This window comes from Bemisia tabaci, chromosome 9 (genome assembly GCF_918797505.1).
Source record: "Bemisia tabaci chromosome 9, PGI_BMITA_v3".
In the NCBI taxonomy this organism is placed as follows: Eukaryota; Metazoa; Arthropoda; class Insecta; order Hemiptera; family Aleyrodidae; genus Bemisia; species Bemisia tabaci.
In genome coordinates, this window is record NC_092801.1 from 39,988,063 (window position 1) to 40,005,837 (window position 17,775).

General features: G+C 34.7%; 2 protein-coding genes across 2 annotated transcripts; one reads left to right on the top strand and one right to left on the bottom strand.

Annotated features, from left to right (window-relative positions):
• The first annotated feature begins 10 nt into the window (after nucleotides 1–10).
• LOC109033342 (dystrobrevin binding protein dysbindin) lies at nucleotides 11–17,444 on the top strand. The gene is made up of 6 exons (XM_019045922.2): nucleotides 11–204; nucleotides 996–1,146; nucleotides 2,390–2,522; nucleotides 3,324–3,479; nucleotides 14,960–15,106; nucleotides 15,869–17,444. The coding sequence occupies exons 1-6, from the start codon at nucleotides 149–151 to the stop codon at nucleotides 15,970–15,972; spliced, it is 747 nt and encodes a 248-aa protein (XP_018901467.2). The 5' UTR covers nucleotides 11–148; the 3' UTR covers nucleotides 15,973–17,444.
• On the bottom strand, nucleotides 3,486–14,342 carry LOC109033341 (uncharacterized). Its single transcript, XM_019045921.2, has 8 exons — nucleotides 14,104–14,342; nucleotides 13,185–13,307; nucleotides 11,328–11,463; nucleotides 10,458–10,552; nucleotides 9,833–9,933; nucleotides 8,436–8,520; nucleotides 7,874–8,004; nucleotides 3,486–6,645 (listed from the first exon to the last, which is right to left on the bottom strand). The coding sequence occupies exons 1-8, from the start codon at nucleotides 14,167–14,169 to the stop codon at nucleotides 5,553–5,555; spliced, it is 1,830 nt and encodes a 609-aa protein (XP_018901466.2). The 5' UTR covers nucleotides 14,170–14,342; the 3' UTR covers nucleotides 3,486–5,552.
• Nucleotides 17,445–17,775: the final 331 nt, after the last annotated feature.

Here is a 17,775-nt window from a genome sequence, read left to right on the forward strand (position 1 = left end):
TGTTTTGATCCCTACTCGTGTCTTATCACTGATTCCCCGCTCGGTTGCTCAGTGGCTTATCATTTCAATTATTTTACGAAATAAAGAGTGGAAGTCTTAAGTTTATAATTATTGACCTGTTTGTGTGTGTGTTTAATTAATATCCCCAATGTTTACCAATTTGAAAAGTAAACTCCAAAGTGTTCAGGAAAGTGTGACATCTAGGTATGCCCCTTCTCCAGATTTCATTGTTCGAATTTCAAGTACTCGAGGCTCGATATTTCTTGAAAGTCTCATCTTCTCACTAATTTTTCATTTCACGATGCTTATCAGTTGCTTATCAGTAGGTGGATTATTCATTTTACTCTGATGTATGAGAAAAGGGTGTGCGGTCGTAAGAAACTGCATCGCAAGATACCGCATTACGACATTGAAACTCGGTTGCGTTGTTTCGAAACCTCCGCTCCCGTTTTGCTTTTCAAAAGGAGACCAAACCAACATCATGGCTCAAAGATTTTGCATAATGATTTCCATTAAGGAGAAATAATCACTGAAATTTTAAAAAAATGACGCTCAAAAGTTTTTCTTGTAGAAAATAAAACGTGACAGGAAGTCTGCACTGCCGAAAATTGAGATACGCATTTCTGCAGTTTCACCATCGATTAGCTGGCCGTCAATGACGAGAGAAGGGCAATTTCTTAATTTTCCTTTTGACCAAGGAAGATTAAGAAATTTTCCCTTCTCGAGGTCAAGTTTTCTGCTAGTAAAAAATAAGTACAGGGGTGTAGAAAGTGCTCGATCGGCTTATTACAAACTGATAGCGGAACAAACGTGAAGGGACCTGTCAAGGAGTAAAAAAATGTGAAGGCATCTGGAAAGGGGAAAAATATGAAGGCAGGAGGCACTGACCTGCTTAGTACATAGCTTTTTGCTGAGGATTACTATGAATTTATAATTTTCTCTCTTTTTTGTTAATTCTGTTATCTTAGTAAAGTAACTTTTTTCTTTTCTTATAGTCTCCAGAGTATAACCATCAACAGTACCAAAGCCCAGTATGTTGCTCCTGAAAAACCAAACTTTGATGCTGGAGCAGAGTTACTTCATAAGTATCAGACAGAATGGAATGAACTCCACAACAACGCAAAAGACAATGCATTTCAGGCGGAGGTATCCCTACTTTTTTTTTTTTTTTAATTATTATTATTATATTATTATTAAAGAGACAAGTTGACATTATATCTGCAGTGTTATTACAAAATTCTAAGATTACATAAAAGTTATGACGAGGCGAAAAATAGAAAAAAATACAATGGCTTATGTAATCTGCCATTGCAATTTAGAAGTTTTCCGCGCCTATAAAGCAGTCATGCTCTTGTGACCCTCTCTGAAATCTGGCCTTGAAAGAAATGAACATTTCCTAAAAACTGTGCAACTATCTAAGTGGATACTGAACGAAATTCATTCGTTTAAAAATTTTGTCCTTTTTTTCATTAATTCTTACAAAGTTTTCATAGGATTTTCATTAAATTTGTTCTTGCCAGTCTGTTGTTTGAAAGGCTTGTTCTGTTTGACTCATTAGGAGCTTCGGAAGTCCCTTAACTTTCTAACAAGAGGAGGAAATATAGTTTTTTTTATGCAAAAAAAAACCAACTCATCTCATGTTTTATGGTCAGCTCCGAAAATTGGAACTCTCAAAATTGACAGAAGTACTTTGTAAGGCATTTCATCCATTTGCATTTCAAAATTTTTTCCTCGAAATCCTAGAAATGTTAAAAATTCCTCGAGATACGTTCCTACAATACTCCAAAGTTCCTGTCATATTTTCTTCGGAAAAGGTTTGAAGCACTGAAGAACAAAAAACGACAGAGTAAAAATTGAAAAATTGGTAAAACAAAGCTAAAGTATTAACATGTATGAAAGGCAGGACGTTTTGAGCCATCACAGGCTCGTCTCCAGCAGCAAAAGTAATTAAAATAATATAAAATTGAGAGGCAACCTGATCCCAGTTGTTATCGTACAACCATATTATATCAAATCAATTTTTATTAATTTTAATTTTTCTTGCTGCTGAGAATGAGCCTGTGAGAGCTTGTAACTGTAACATCTGCCTTTTTCGTGTCATAATATCTAATCTTAGTTTTACCCCCTTTTTATCATTTTTCATTCTATTGTGTTCATACTTTTGGGTGGTATAATTTGTGCATTATTGCTAAACATAAAATAATCATAGAAAATGTATTTACTGAATGAAACCTGCTAATTTCTCTGGCATTACTAAAAGTCAGCTGTGTCTTGACGAAGTTTGTTTTCAACTTTCTATCTACATTTGGTTTTTCTGATTTCTACATTTTGTCACCTAGCCTATTGATTAGTCCAGCTTTGCTAAAATTAAAATATTGAATATTTCCAGATTGTAGCACGAAGCATCGCTAAAATGTGTTTAACTGTAAAGAAGCAACACAACGATTTAGAAAGGCTGAACACCTGTCTAGCCACCCTTCCTGTTTTGATTGAGGATATCCACACAATGCATCAAACACTTGGTAAGAGTCAGAGAGTTATATTAAGACCAAAAAACTGTGCAAAAATACTTTTTTCTAGTTGTTTCAAACAATAGAGAATTTGCAGGTGTCTGAAATTTCATGAATTTCGTGCTTAAGTGGAAACTAACGAGTGAACTGAACACGAGGATACCTCTGGTTCATGAATTGAACAATTGTTGGAGAAGATATGACAAAATGATCTAATCTGCTAAAATATGTGTGTTTAAATGGGAACTGTAGCCAGATGATGTCATTAGGTAGTGCATCTTCTCACTTTTAAATCTATTTTTATACTATTTACCATATCAGAAAAAAATTATGAAAAATACTGTGAAATGAGCTCTTTCAGCACTTTCAGATGAAGCAATAAAAAATTTACATGCAAATTCTCCATTAGCAGTGAAGGTATTGTTAAATTTAATTTCAGATCCTTTGCTATACTTCATTCGTGAAGGCACATGTCTAAGTTTAAAAATGAATTTAATCAGTCGATACTCCAATAAAAAACTACTCATAAGATTAAGTTCAAAACAACATAAATTCGTTCTCACTTCTGCATATTTAAATATAATAATTTACGTGCAAGTGAACATTAATTTAGGTTGTTTTGAGTTGATACTTGTGTGTCAAGTTGAAGCTGTTGACGGAGCATGGAACCCGAGCTTTGCTTTGGAACAAGATTCAAAAAGAGGACAACTGATAGCTGGTTGAATCAAACACCATTTAATTCACCCTGATGCTTGTTTTCGACTGAACAGTCTGAAACCTAGCGCGAGAATCATCCATTTCATAATTTTCCAGAGAATCTAAACCGATTGGTGGAAGATGTGGAGAACGATCTGATCAAATTAGACGATGCTAAGAACGCACTTTCAATGCATGGAAAAATGCTTAATGAAAAAATTGAATTGGCCAACTACGAAGGAAAGAAATTAGCCGAGCTTGAAACTCTTAGAGGTTCGTTAATTTGTTTAATTTACTTATTTACAGTTTTTTTGCCTCTCATAATCTGCTTTAGACCTTGCCTGCCATGCCAGTCTTTTTGGATAGGGTGCGGTCGCTTGTGATGAATGCCTCTGTGAAAACAAAGGTTGTGGGAGCCATAAATGTGGTTATAGCTCACAACCGGCATGACCCCAGCCGGAAATTACACCCCTGAACCTTTTTTTTCCGAAGGAGGGGGGGGGGGGAGTTGTAATACTGTGGCAGACAATGTACACTGTAAAGTTCCTCACTTTTTATTCCTTTAAAATTTTTTCTTGCTGTGAATAAACGCTATGCTTCAACAGATTTCCCAGTTTCTTTTTTTATGATTTGCAAATGCATTAAAAATTATTAACATGAAATATTTCCATCTACTATCTGCAATGAGGATTTAATCGAGTTCTATGAACTGTAAGAAAGCCTCAAATTTTCTTCGCATCAAAATTCACGATCATCTCCAAGATCTATAAGATTTTTTAAGAGGAAAATAATAAAAATCAATCATACCATCATTACTGTAAATTACAACATGTGAGGGGCTTGGAGGACAGGGCCCACAAGTGCAGTTTTTGCTATTTCAAGGAATACGTATTTGAAGTTTCGAAATCACATAGATCCTTACGGCGGAAAGAAAGCTCAAATTGACTTTTTGATGCTTAAAAATTGAAATTTGTGAGCTTTTTCACAGAGAATACGTTAAGACTAGTTTTACTTAGAATCATTAATATCTCAATTTTTCAAAAACTGCACTTGTGTGTCGTGTCTTCCAAGCCCCTCATGTGCACTTAAATTGTTAAAAAATGTACAAAAATGCTACAGGTCATATTCTCGGCTCGCAATCAGCGAAAAGATTTAAAATTTTGATATTTTGAGAGTACTGAGTGGGCATAGGCATTCCTCTTCTAAATCCTAGGAATTTCAATTTTCACCCTGAATGCAAAATAAATAGAATGATAGCCTATAAAAGAAAAAAAGGTATGTATTTGTATTTATTTATTTTTTTAAAGAGAGCTAAAAATAGGAACAAAATAAAAACTGTAAATGCATTCATTTTCTATGGTACATGTTAGATGAAACATAATGAAATTCGCATTGGACCTATTCCAAAATAAAAAAAAAAAACATTGAGACATTGAGCTAATCTTACTTGATAAATAGTTCCATTTTAAACTATTAGCAAAAAAAAAAAAAAAAAAAAAAAAACGGATGGATTATGCGTAAAGGCACATTTAAAACCGTTTTTTTTTTCAATGGGTCTACATATTTTAAAAACCCTAAAATGAAGCTGAAAGTATGCAAGCGCGAAATATTGTATTCGATTGGTCATTGGAACAACAAGATTATTCGATAAAATTAGTCATCAGAGAAATCTCTGATCTGACTAGTGCCAGATTTGATTCGTTTGAATAGTTAATTTTCAAGTTCGCATACTTTCATCTTCATTGTAGGGTTTACAAAAAGGATTATTTTGGAGGAAATAGCTAAATTGTACCTGTATGTGTAATCGATCTGTTCTTTGACAAATATTTGAAGTGAAACCAGATTTTAGCAACTTTTTTTCGATAGCTTAATGTTTGCCTCCTGCTTAGTTTCTCCATAAGAGGTGGGATGCTTACTGTATGAAACCATATGTCATTACCGTATGTCATTACCATATGTCATTAACCGTATGTCATTACCATATTTGTATTGGTAAAGGCTTGTTAATTCTTAAGCTGCATGACACCAAGTAAAATGAAAATAAAAATAATAGAAACCTGGATATAAGTTAAATTAGTATTGAAAAAAAAAAACCTGGAGACAATAAGTTAATTGAAAATAAAAATAACAGAGGAGCTGGGACAGAAATTCAACAAAAAATAAACCACAGCATAACAAAACAAATTGATCGATCGTTAGAAACTATGACTAAAGAAGTAAATAATATTCACACTATTCTGAAGAAAGAGCTTGATGTGTGATGTAGAATAGTGCAGGTTCAGGTGATTGCAGGTGGTGTGAGAATATATTGCACCAAACAATGATTCTTGGAAACTTAACGTATCCTTACACCAGGTCATAAAAGCCCAAGTCCGAACTTCTCATTGGCTCCCAGAACGACTGAACCTTTCTTATGGCCTCTTGCTTTTTCGAGACATTAGTTGAATACTCTGCCGACTTTGATTCTGCACAAGTTTTGTCTTGTGACTCCGGTGTGTCCTTACACACGGTTTCTCTTCTTCCATCAGAAGTTTCTAAACTGGCAAAAATATCATCCTCCGAATCCTTGCCCAACTCCACATCTTCAGGCGCCACAGGGCTCCTGTCTTCATACAAGTCCAAACCTCTCAATGACTCCCAGAAATACTCAGGCTTTCTTATGGCCTCTTGATTTTTCGAGACATTGGTTGAATATTTTGCCGACTTTGATTCTGCACAGGTTTTGTCTTGTGACTCAGGTGTGTCCTTACAAACGGTCTCTTTTCTTCCGTCAAAAGTTTCTAAACTGGCAAAAATATCATCCTCCGGATCTTTGCCCAACTTCATATCTTCAGGCGCCACAGGGCTCGTATTAATCCAGTCGACAATGGACTTGTGCGAATATTCCTGAACAGTTTTTTTACTTGCTTTTTTTCCACTCTCGTCACATTGCTTCAACCTCTTATTGTCAGGCGGCACAATGGGGCTCAACGCGGTCCGATCAGCCGCGTATACTTTCGTAAACGTTCGTTGAAGTCTTCGGTCTGAATTTTCATGAACTTTTGCATGTTTTCTATGGTGTGGTAATCGATCAATGCACTCTTTACTGCTCATTCTCTTCAAAGCTTTCTGTGAGCCTGGATTGTCAAGGGTCCTTGTCTTCACAGCATCCTTGCTACTTTTGATTTGGTGAGATGATTTGGTTTCTGATTTTTGGACTGGCTGAATGGGGCCAGAACGGAGAGATCCTTCCGTAAGTTTGGATGATGTGGTTTCCTGATGTAATGATTCTATCCTCTGGACAGAAAATGGATGGAAAGCACTGATCATGTGGGCTAGTTCCTCCCTTGATGAATATGGCTGATACGGGAAGTGCATTATCTCTTCTTGGAGAAAACTGAGGTCTTGCTCCATAAATAGAGACACAATTTGATATGAACCATTAAATGTCAAGCTGCGGCTGAAAAAAAGAAAAGAAAAAATTACTTTTTTAGTGAGGCGGTAAAAGCTGTCAATATGTCTGGAAGTTGAGGCTAAAATGTTTATATGTTTGCGGGCAAATAGCCAAATCGAGCATTTTATCAAATGCCTGGGCAAATGGTCAAATTTTTATGGTTTACAATATTTTTGAAAAAGACTGAGAGCTCTTGAGTTCTAAAGATTTTGAAAGGAATTATGTAATAATTAAATCTACAGGCTCTCCTTGTTCCTTCTACCTTAAATGCTCTTTATATATTTAAATGTTAAAAATGTGTTTTATGACCTGCTGCAAATTTTAAGATAAATATCCGTATAGGAGCTGAAAACCGTTTAAAATACTACTCTATATGAATGATGCACATTTTTACCGCTATTGGCCCTATCCCAACTTGCGAGTTAGGATTGATTTGTTTCCAAATCTTGAAAAATAAATAAATTATAAAACCATATTAATGATCATTCAAACATAAAGTTTTGACGCATGGCCTAAATGATGCATTTATTCATTTGATTCCTTAGCTTCATTTCCGCCGTGGTAATTTTTTGCATCTTGAGTCTTCTGTAATTGTATTTTGATGTCAATTTAAATGGGACTAGTAAGCATTTATTTTAGGTGCAGTTTTTAATTATGCCCATTTTGCAATTGAATCGGATACATTGTGCCTAGTTACCAAACAAATGTTTACCTCTTGTAATTGTCTTGTACGCCCTTTTTGCAAAAACTCAAAAAGTAACTTGAGTTTTTTGCACATAGGTTGTGCCATTTCTTTCATTTTTGCAGCAAGTTTTGATTTTCTGCCCCTTGCACACATTTTCATGGTAAAAGAACATAATTCACAATTTTTCACGAAAACCATATCATTTAACATAATTTAGAAAATCGAGTGATGATGAGGAAAATTTTGCAAACTATAAGCTCAAAAGGCAAAAAATTTCTAAGTACAGATAAGTCGATTGGCATGGATAAAGATACCTATAAAATTGATGTAACCATGTTTGATTAACCAAGTGTCAAAGGTATGCCAAATTTTTTAAGTCATCAAGTCATTAAGTCATCTAAAGATAAAAAATCCCCAAGACCAAATGGCAAGGACATTTTTTCGAGTCACCGCTTCATTGAAAATCATCAACATACTGAAGGTTGATTAAAAACACAATTCCCATGTTGGATTCTGAACTGCACTCTCTAAATGCTAAGGGATACTTACTTTTGAATCTCTTTGAGTTCAGACACATTTACGACCCAGATTCGTGCTTCTTCATCATCATCTGTAAAGTATTGATCCAACTTCAGATGCTTCAATATTTTCAATTGTTTAGAATTCACATAAATTCTCACCTGAAATTATCAACATTATGAGAGTGATAGAGCAGCGAAAATTACCATTCTCCAGAGACAGTAGAAGAAATGACAGGTTGAAGGAGGTGTATGCTTAATCTCAGAGATTCAACAAAATCAGTGCAAACTCCTGGGGTTTTTTTACTTTGCTCTTAAAATACGAAATGCTTCTCAGAAATAGATCTTTGGTAGACATGCAAACTTTTAAGGCCATCTATAAGCTACGCAATACTTTTTTCTTCTAATTTTCACCAGCCCTCTTTTCTCAAAGCACAACCCAACTGGGACTTGGGAACCAGACACGAGAAATGTGTGAAATGCATTTGTAGGTAGTTTGTTTGAAAAAAGGAATATACTAGAAGTAAAAGATGAGAACAGATGATCAATAATTAATTGCACTGGGTAGATTTTCATTCTCATTATTTACTTACCCCTAACTCCTGCGAGAGAGCCACATACAATTCTTCATTTCCAATATGCGGAGAAACAAAAATGAAATGATCAAGTGGATAGCACCTGTTTAAAAATACAAAAAGACAGTAAAAGTAAAGTCGAAAGCTTGGTAAAATACTGGACTCCGTGTTGTTTAACTGTTGCCACATGCATTGAGGATAGTTAAAAGCTGACTCTGTCTAACTGTAATTTAACTGCGTTATGCAGAAAGGAACCACATTAGCCATTGCCAATTTTAATTGGGGAATTGAAGACTTTACAAGAAAACGGTTGTGCAGATTTTTGGGAATATTTCAGTTATTCCCAAAAATCTGCACAACCGTTTTCTTGTACATTTTTGCATAGTACGAAGCAAATTCCTCAAATTTTTAAAAGAATCCGCACAAACGTTCTCTTGTAAAAAATTAAATTGCCCAATTAAATTTAGCGAAAGCTTATGAGGCTTGGTCCCTCTCTGCTAAACACGGTCCAATTCTTCCGTAAACATCTGCATGGGTCAATGGCATTCATTTTTTAAACTTCATTTTCTGAGAGTTCCGAGTGAGCTAAGTAAGTTTCAAGAAATTTTTTCAGATTTTAAAACATAAATGCCAAAAAAAACCGCATTTTGAAAAATGGGACCTGCTTGAGACGATATTTTCGGTGGGCTCTGATGACGTAGCCAGGCCGGGGAAATAGCACTTGCTGATTGGCTTAACTCAGCCTCCGGCATTGCCTTACTACGTCAAATCAACTTTTGGCTTTTGATTGATCGGATTTGGATTAGCTTTTTCTCCTCTTAGAAATGATTTTGTAAACTTTTTACATAACTTTTTGGTTTTTTATTAAATTTTACAAAAAAATTATGCTAAAAACCTGCAAAAATTCCTTATTGAATAGATACGAATTGGCATTGAATAAATACAAGGTAAAATAATTAATTTATTTTATCAATGTTAATACGTAGGAGGAAAAAATAATCCTCCTACCTATTATGTAAGCACTCCGATTCCTTGCATAGGATGAAAAATGGAAATCACGACGAAATCGCTCATTCATATGCACAAGCTGGGGCCACATTTAGTCACCTCTTTCACATGGAGACGCAACATCCATTGATGAGTCCAAACCGCACCACCGGCCAATCAGAAGTGCTAAGCCAGATTTAAGTGCAGTTGAGAGTCGAGACTCACCCTAAGTATATTTAAGTACTAAGTACGGAGGGAGGACCACCAAAATTCGGCCCTGGGCTGCATCATGTAGAACAGATTGAATTACTCGTGCTGTCTCACTTGATCAGAAAGTCAAATTGGATAGTTTCTTAAATGTAATTGAATCTTGAGACCTCATGCAAACTTACTCAGTACTATTTGTAAAGTTAATTAGTAACACTTACAAGGCAAATTCTATGATCTTAAACATCACAGTGTTTTTTGATTCAAATGACGGACATCTGTCGACAGGATATGGGGAATGAAGGTACAGGACGAACAAATCCTGGAAAGACAAAAAAAACAACATTATGGTAAAAATCAAAGTCCATCATTCTAATGAACTAATCAGATTTTAACTCTTTACTTGAGTGTGAGATGTATATAAACAAGGGAAAAGTTTTCGAGGGCTAGCAGCAATTAAGTATACTGTGCATTCCAGTTATCTTTGTTACAATTGAATGAACATCTTCAAAGGGCTACATACGGAATACCCAGTAATTTATCGCCCATAAAATGTTAACATTTTTTTATGTAGAACACTTGCATGGTTACCTAGGAGCGGTAGTTTGAACGGATGGTCGTTGGTGGAAAAGCAAAAAACTGGACAAAGTAACTAAACTTTTGAACTAACAATAAGAACTCAAAAACATATCTTTCACAAAAAGAATCTAATTTGATTAATTACATTTTTCCTTTAATCTTTAATTTTAGTAAAAAGCCGAATAAAATAATTTTAACAAGACTTTGGGAAAACTTAAAGAACATATCTTTTTAGTCAAAAATAATTTATCTGAGATTTTTACTTACACTAGCTTTATAGCGATACTTTTGTAGGCATGGCTCATCTAAAAGTTTCTCATAATACCGAAAATTGCCTGCGTACAAGTAATTACCAGCTGTTCCTGTTTCGGAATAAATTTAATAAAAGCAATGAATGAGAAAGGAAAAAAATGTCAAATGATCGCACTAGATGCAAAAATAGCTCTTACAACTTTTTTCTACTGCCTTTAAGTTTGATTTGTTACAAGGGATGGCTTGAAATTATTCATGGTTTGATCATACGTAAAAAGGTCATCTATCAGTAGAAAATTCAACTGCCATGTTCCAGTATGTCTACAAGTTTGGAAAACCAGGAATTGGCACAAAATCAGAGAGAAGTCAGGGAATTTGACAAAAAAGATTGTAAAGTTGAAAAATATAGGAACTTTATTACAAGGAAGAACATCAGCGCTGTCCACACAATCAAACTGAGTTCCCATCTGGTTCAGTGCTCAATGCTTTGGAGAAGAATATTTTTCCATATGGTATTGCAGACTCTGTTGATTAAATGATTAACGCTTGAAGAAAAAAGGTTCACATGTGTCCATCATACGTAGCAAAATCATTTCCAAAAAATTTTCATTCTCAATTCTACGCATGTAAAATTGCCAATGTGAAAATTCAGGTAATTTTGATTATTTTGGTCTGAAAATTTTCTCCCCATTGGGTCTACAGGCAATCCATAAAAAGATTTTGACACTATTCTGCTAGTCATTTTTATCAGAGAGTTTGGCTGATTCAATTATGTCCATCCATTCAATTCTAGTAAAGCGTACCATTCTCTGTTGGACTTAAGAGTTAGTAACAACGATTTTTACCCTAAAAGAAAAATAAAACAATGAGACAGGAATGAATTACCTTCAAATAGGAACATTACTGAACCAACACAATAGTTCGAGTCAATAACCTGCACTTTCATAAAGACATCAGTAGCATTTTCTGGAATATCCTTAGGTGTCTCTTCATCCCAACAATGTATTCTCTCGGGTTTGAACTGAAAAAAAATTGAATGAAAAGCATTGGCATAAGTGTGGAAGAAGACCGGGTGACACTGAAACTTTTCTCTTTAAAAAAATTACTATCGTAGATTGCTTGATGATGGCAGAGATTGCAACAAAAAGATTTAACAATTTGAAAAAAGTTAGATAGATGGATTAGAAAGAACTTTTATTCATTGCGCCTCGCTCCTATAAATCGAACTTTGACAGCTGAAAATTGGAGGGCACCGCCATCGTTGTGCCTAAAAAAGTTGACACACCCTGCCGGTGTTTCTGAACTCGCAATTACATGCACCATGATGTGAAAGCAAAAAGTTGATTTTAGTCCTGAAAATTGGGCTTTTTGGCCAAGGTAGCTCCTAAAATTTCCGGGAGAAAGCATAATATTGTTTTCCTCCATGGTTAACCAACATTTCCTTAACACTATCAACTTCCTGAATGGTTTTGGATAATTTACTTGATGGATAATTCTATATAGTGCTATCTATTGGATAATCTATTTTGACGAGTAGAGAACTTTGATTGCATTTCCAAGCTCAGTTTGCAACTTCTGCACAGATGTATACTTGATATCTTTAAAGAATGTTGAAGCACAGCTTTATTTAGGTGCTGATCCCCAGGAAATATGTATTTTAGCCATGCTGTGCTCTTCCAAGAGAGAGTTATAAGTTAGGAGGGCTGTCTTTGTAGGTCTGGGATTGGTAAAGCAGATACTTTGTTCAGCACCTCTGACCTTCCCAGAAATCACAAACATGTTTCTATTGTTACAACTATCTTGATAAACCCAGAAAAAACAAATACTAACGAAGAATGCTGTGACTTAAATCAATGCTCTTAAAAAGAGCCAGGGCTGGAGTCCTCACGGCTCCGTTTTTCCAAAATCACACATGGCTGATGGGGAGGAAAAACAACTTATCTCTTTTAAGGCTGCAAATTGTGATTAACCCATGCAGAAAATTCATAAATCTAGTTCTGTCAAAAACAGACTTTCTTCCCTCTCATTGCAGAGATTTCACAGTCTTCCTCAGCGGTTAAAAAGGAAACTAAAGAGTTACAGACATTCAACTCTATGGCCAAAGAGCAAAACCACATATCTCTGTTCGTATCGCTGCAGACTTCGTTTCATACTTAATTTTCTTTTCGTTAAACTTGTCAACATAATTTTTTAAGCTTCCTTGATTTTTCTTCTCTATGAGCAGAATATTGACAGTGAAACTACCAGACCTGGTATCGTAACTTGTTTGCAGTGTCCAAAAATCTCTTCTCCCATTTTATTTTTTAGAGGGAGAACAAATCAACATTCTTCCTTGAGGTTATCATAGAACTTTCTTAGCACCGAGAAGGAAACTCGCAGAAGTTTTCAAGAATTGATATTGAGTAGTTTTCCATTGAAAAAGTAAAGTCTGGCAGAAAGTCTGCAACGTCGCAAACCGAGATACATAAACTAGTAGTTTCACCATCAATATTCTGTTTAAAGTTCAAACTGAAAGTTTGGCTTGTTTTTTTTTGAAAAATAAAATGAGAGTACCTAAAAATGTTGAAACACCGCTATGGAGATGTGTGGTTTTGCACTTTAGCCATCAAACTGGAATATTGGCTAAGAAATAAGGTACCTTTTTAAGTACCTTAGTATATTTTGTTACGGTAGTCCTGCAGCTGAGTCTGAGGAGATTTGACTTATTTTTAATCAGGTCTCATCTACTACCTGGGTACTTACTTTGTGAAATTTGATGAGAAACCACTTGTTGAACGCAGATGTGTAGATCCTTTTAAAATCTTTCATGACTGCAAAATCATACGGGGATTCAAGGTTAACGCAAGACAAAAAATGAAGATATTCCTGGGAAAAAGAAAAATAATTAACATCAGAGGAATAAACATCAGTCAAAATTAACACACCAGTACTTAACCACTTTGTTTTTGTTGCAACACATGACAATTACTTTAAGAATCTCTATTTTGCGCTATCTCAGTAAGGAAATATGTCAAATGTCTTCGTTACTTAGTATCACAAGCAGGAGGAAACAAAAACTGGTCACCAAAATTTGTTTTGAGATGAGAGGTGCATCCAGAACTAAGGCACTGGATGCGAAAAGGGAACTTCTCGATTGCGGTGTTTTAGAATCTCTGTTGCTAATTAATCCCTCGGAGAAGACTTTAATGGGTGATTTTTCCAGAATTCTTTCCATAGAAAATTGTAGAATCATAAGGAATATTCAGTAAAAATTTTAGTGAAATGGATGCATTCACATTCCTCACATTGAATGAAATATTATAGGAAACTCAGAAACACTGCAACCGAGAAGTGCCCTTATCCAGTGCCTCAATTTTGGGAGAAGATTTGTTCAGCATAGTATGATAGGTAAAAGACCATACAGACAATCTTTCTTTGACACATAAAGAAGTCTCTCGAGAGAATTCTCGAGCATTTAAAGGTGCTGCTTCCGCCATTACGTTGTAGATTATACAATACATTTTTTCTTCAACGCTCGGATAAAAATCTGCAGAGCTTGTTTGGTTGAAAGTTACAACTCAATGTGATGTCATAGTCATGACAGCAGGATGAGAAAGAGGTAACTAAGGAATGATACAAAAAGTTTGAGCGAAAAGGAAAGTAAAAAGAGGAGGAATCTTACATCTTCAGGGTCTGGTTCATCAGAATCTATAATTATTTTGGTCCCAGGAATCACAACACCTTTCATGACACTTCTTGGTTTTGATCAATTTGGTAACACGAGAAGAAAAATTTTGTTTTATCGAGAAATACTGCTATTGATACTGACGAATGTATGCTTAAATTAACGAAGAATTTGAAGGAATGAGGGTACGGAATGTGAAAGCAATTGTTCTGGTTTGGATTTTGGATTGTTTACACACAGAGGTTAGAATTTCAAAAAGGCGGGAACTTTTCAAGATGTTGTTGTGCCAACTGTACAACGCGAGAGAGTCCAATTAGGATCCCTTTCACTTTACGGATCCTAGGTTCAAGGTGGGCTCAAAAAAATTCTGATCCATGTTTTGAGTTTGGGGAGAAAATTTGAGGATAATTGTTCAAAAGTTTTATGTATTAAAGTAATTAAACGATAAATTGATTTGACATTTACTCACCAGTAGCTGTGTAAAGTTGGCAAACTTGCATATCCATCAACCGCGGGCTATTTCGAAATGTCGGCAGTGATGGTAAAATGCGTATCTTACAAGCGGTATCTGCGCTACCAATTTATTTTATCCAAGGAGGACAAACCAGCACTATTGCTTGGAATTTTTAGAAAATATTCTCCCCGAAAAAAAATAAATTAAGGACGACAGGAGGTCTGCAACTTCTCAAATCGGGATAAGCACATGTTTCTGCAGTCTCACTGTCAATGTAAGATTGTACGCCTGAAGTAGCTCGATTGATAAAATATTCAATTCTTATTGTAAGTCTTTATTCATATACGTGCTCACCTAATTGTAAAAAATACCTAATGTAGTTTTAAATTTTGTTTCTAGTAAAACTGGCTCAAGACTATAGTTTGAAACTGACTCACTATGAACAGACCCAAAGCAGTAAGTTGAAGGAAAGGCAGGAAGTATGTCAAGAAGCATTCCAAAAAGATATCCAGGAGTACAAGCAGTCTGGAACCTTACCAGCACCCTGTAAGTACTTGGGGTTTCCTCAGCTTGTAACCATATATGGCTCCTGTTTCAAGTTGTTTTCCTTTTATTTTTACAAAAAGAAAAGAAAAGAAAAAAAACCTTTACTTTCTTGCAATCCTCTCCAGTATAGATAACATTAACTGTTTCATAGAGGAAAAAATAAAAATTAAAGACAGAGAGAATGAAAACCGCTCGTCAAAAATTACAAATTAGGAGCCCCTTCTTTAGGATCCATCGTATCAAAACTTAAATTTTACGCAATTTTGTTTTTAAAAGTAACATTTCCTGAAGTCGAAATTTTGTCTTAATTTGGGAAATTGTATAATTATATTGGTGCAAAATAAAATAAAATGTATGAAGCATACAAACCTTGGAGCATTTCGACACTGTCGGGAATCACATAACTCGGTGTGCGACATCGCAGACTTCCTGTCATCTTTTATTTTTTAAACGGAAAACTACTCAACAGCAATTCTTTAAAACTGTCGTGATTTTTCTTCCCAGTGCGAAGAAAATTCTGCTAAAATTTCAAGGAATGATGTCAATTTGCTCTCCTTTAAAAAAAAACAACATAGAGGCGGAGATTTTCAGACACCGCAAACGAGATATGTGATTGCCGACGTAAACCGTTGATTTGTAAAATTTTTGCTTACCAATCTTATTTTGGTAATTAAATTTTCCCCTTATTTCAACCATTTGTTGTTTCACAAGTTTTTTTTTTATATGCACTATTCATCTCAAGTATCGTCTTTTTGTTTCCAGCTCCGGGCTCTAAATCGGAACTTTCACTTGAAGAAATAGAGCTAGATTCCCCAAATGATGGTTTGGATGAAATGCTGGCTGACTCACCAACTACAGAAACTTGATAGACTCTTCCTTCTATCAACTTTTGATCGGGTCTAAAAGTCTTCCTAAAAACTTGTCAATTCGGGTGATAGGACCATTAATCATTTTGAGCAAGTCAATTTTTTGCAAGAATCATCGTTCTTTTAAGACATAATTTCCTTTTTTATTTTTAAATCATTTTTATCATCTACTGATACTTTTGTAGGTACTACTTACGCATTCACTCATTCAAAAAGTGACCTTCTCTTTTCTTTGTGATTAGAATTATTATTGCAAGGATTTAAAATACTCTGGAGGCTAGCCAAGTGTATATTGATAGTGGAATTGCAGAAGAGTGCATCTTGTTTGTTTGCAGTGTTTCAAAATCTCTGCTACCATTTTATTTCGTTCAAGGAGAAAGTCTATTGCTTGGAATTTTCTCAGAATAGTCTTCCCACAGACAAGAAATGAAAAGTTTCCAAGGCAGGGCAAGGTCACTTTTTGTTTTTAAAGTACATTCTCTCTGTTAAGTACTGTTTTCTTTTTCTTTTTCTTTTTTTTAAGGTGATCTCATGATGATATGCTTACCAGTATTCAGCAATATTAATAAATTTATGCGGGATAATGGATAATTAGAACCCTGTGCTAGTATCTTCTTCTTCAGAGACGCAGTCCATTTTGTTTCCTCTCAGAAAATCAGAAGTTATTAAGCCAGAATTTAAATAAATGGTCAAAATTTGCCAATGTGATCATAGTTTTTTTTTTTTTTTTAATTAGACTACATGGATATAAGTCAAGGAAAAGTATTGTGATCAAAGAATCAATTGCTTCAGGTATTGGTTTAGCCCATGAGAGCATGATCTCATGGATTTAATATTATATAAGCAATCTGGAAAAAGACAAGTGAAATGCCGAGTCAGTAAGGAGGATTGGTTCATTGTTCAAGCAATGGAGGAAATAGGCACAAGCTATTACTAATTATCCATTACACCGTTTTATAACAACTCTGTTACCTAACATTTTCTACTGATCCCAAATGAAGCACCTAATATTTTTATCTATTTATTTTTTTCAATTATGAAGAAAAGTGAGTTTTCAAAAAATTGTGCAGGCCCCTTGGAGACCTAACACGAGTAAACATGTAATTTTTCCAGGCATCATATTTTCCCGGTATAAGAAACTTCTCCCATTAGGTGCAGCCTAAATAAAAGCTAACAAATGAGGAAGGGCTGTCTTCAACGTTTATTTCCTTTTTATATTGTATAAAACAATAATTTGCGGCATTTTTCATTTTGTTTAAAATTCGATGTGCCTTTTTGTTTCTGTTATATATCAAATATATTTCCAGTTCTCATATTTTGAACTGAATGTTTTGGTTATTATGGGGTCCGTAGCTCTGTATTTTATAGTAATTTTTTTAATTTTGATTACAGAAGTTTCGCTCTCTGAATTGTTCTCATACTGTTCATCCCAAAGTGTTACTTATAAAATAATAGGGTGGTTACTTTTTTAAGTTTTTCTTTTTTCTTTTAGCTCTCTCATTTAAGTTTTCCATGAAACCAAATAAGTTACTTTTTATCTCATCCAAGCGTCAAATAAATTAATAAGCGCTTAATACAAAATAATTGTAGGCTTTAAGTATTGCAATGTAGTAGCTATTAATTATTATCACACAGTCAGTATTTCCAGTATTTATATTCATAACTTATTGATTGAAAATCTTCAAAGATGGTGCTAATTTTCCTTAAAATGAAAACTCTTTGAAAAGCAAATTGTTTGTCACAGAGCTTCTTAAATTTACAATCAAATATTAAAATTATTACTTTCTTTTATAAGTAAATGTA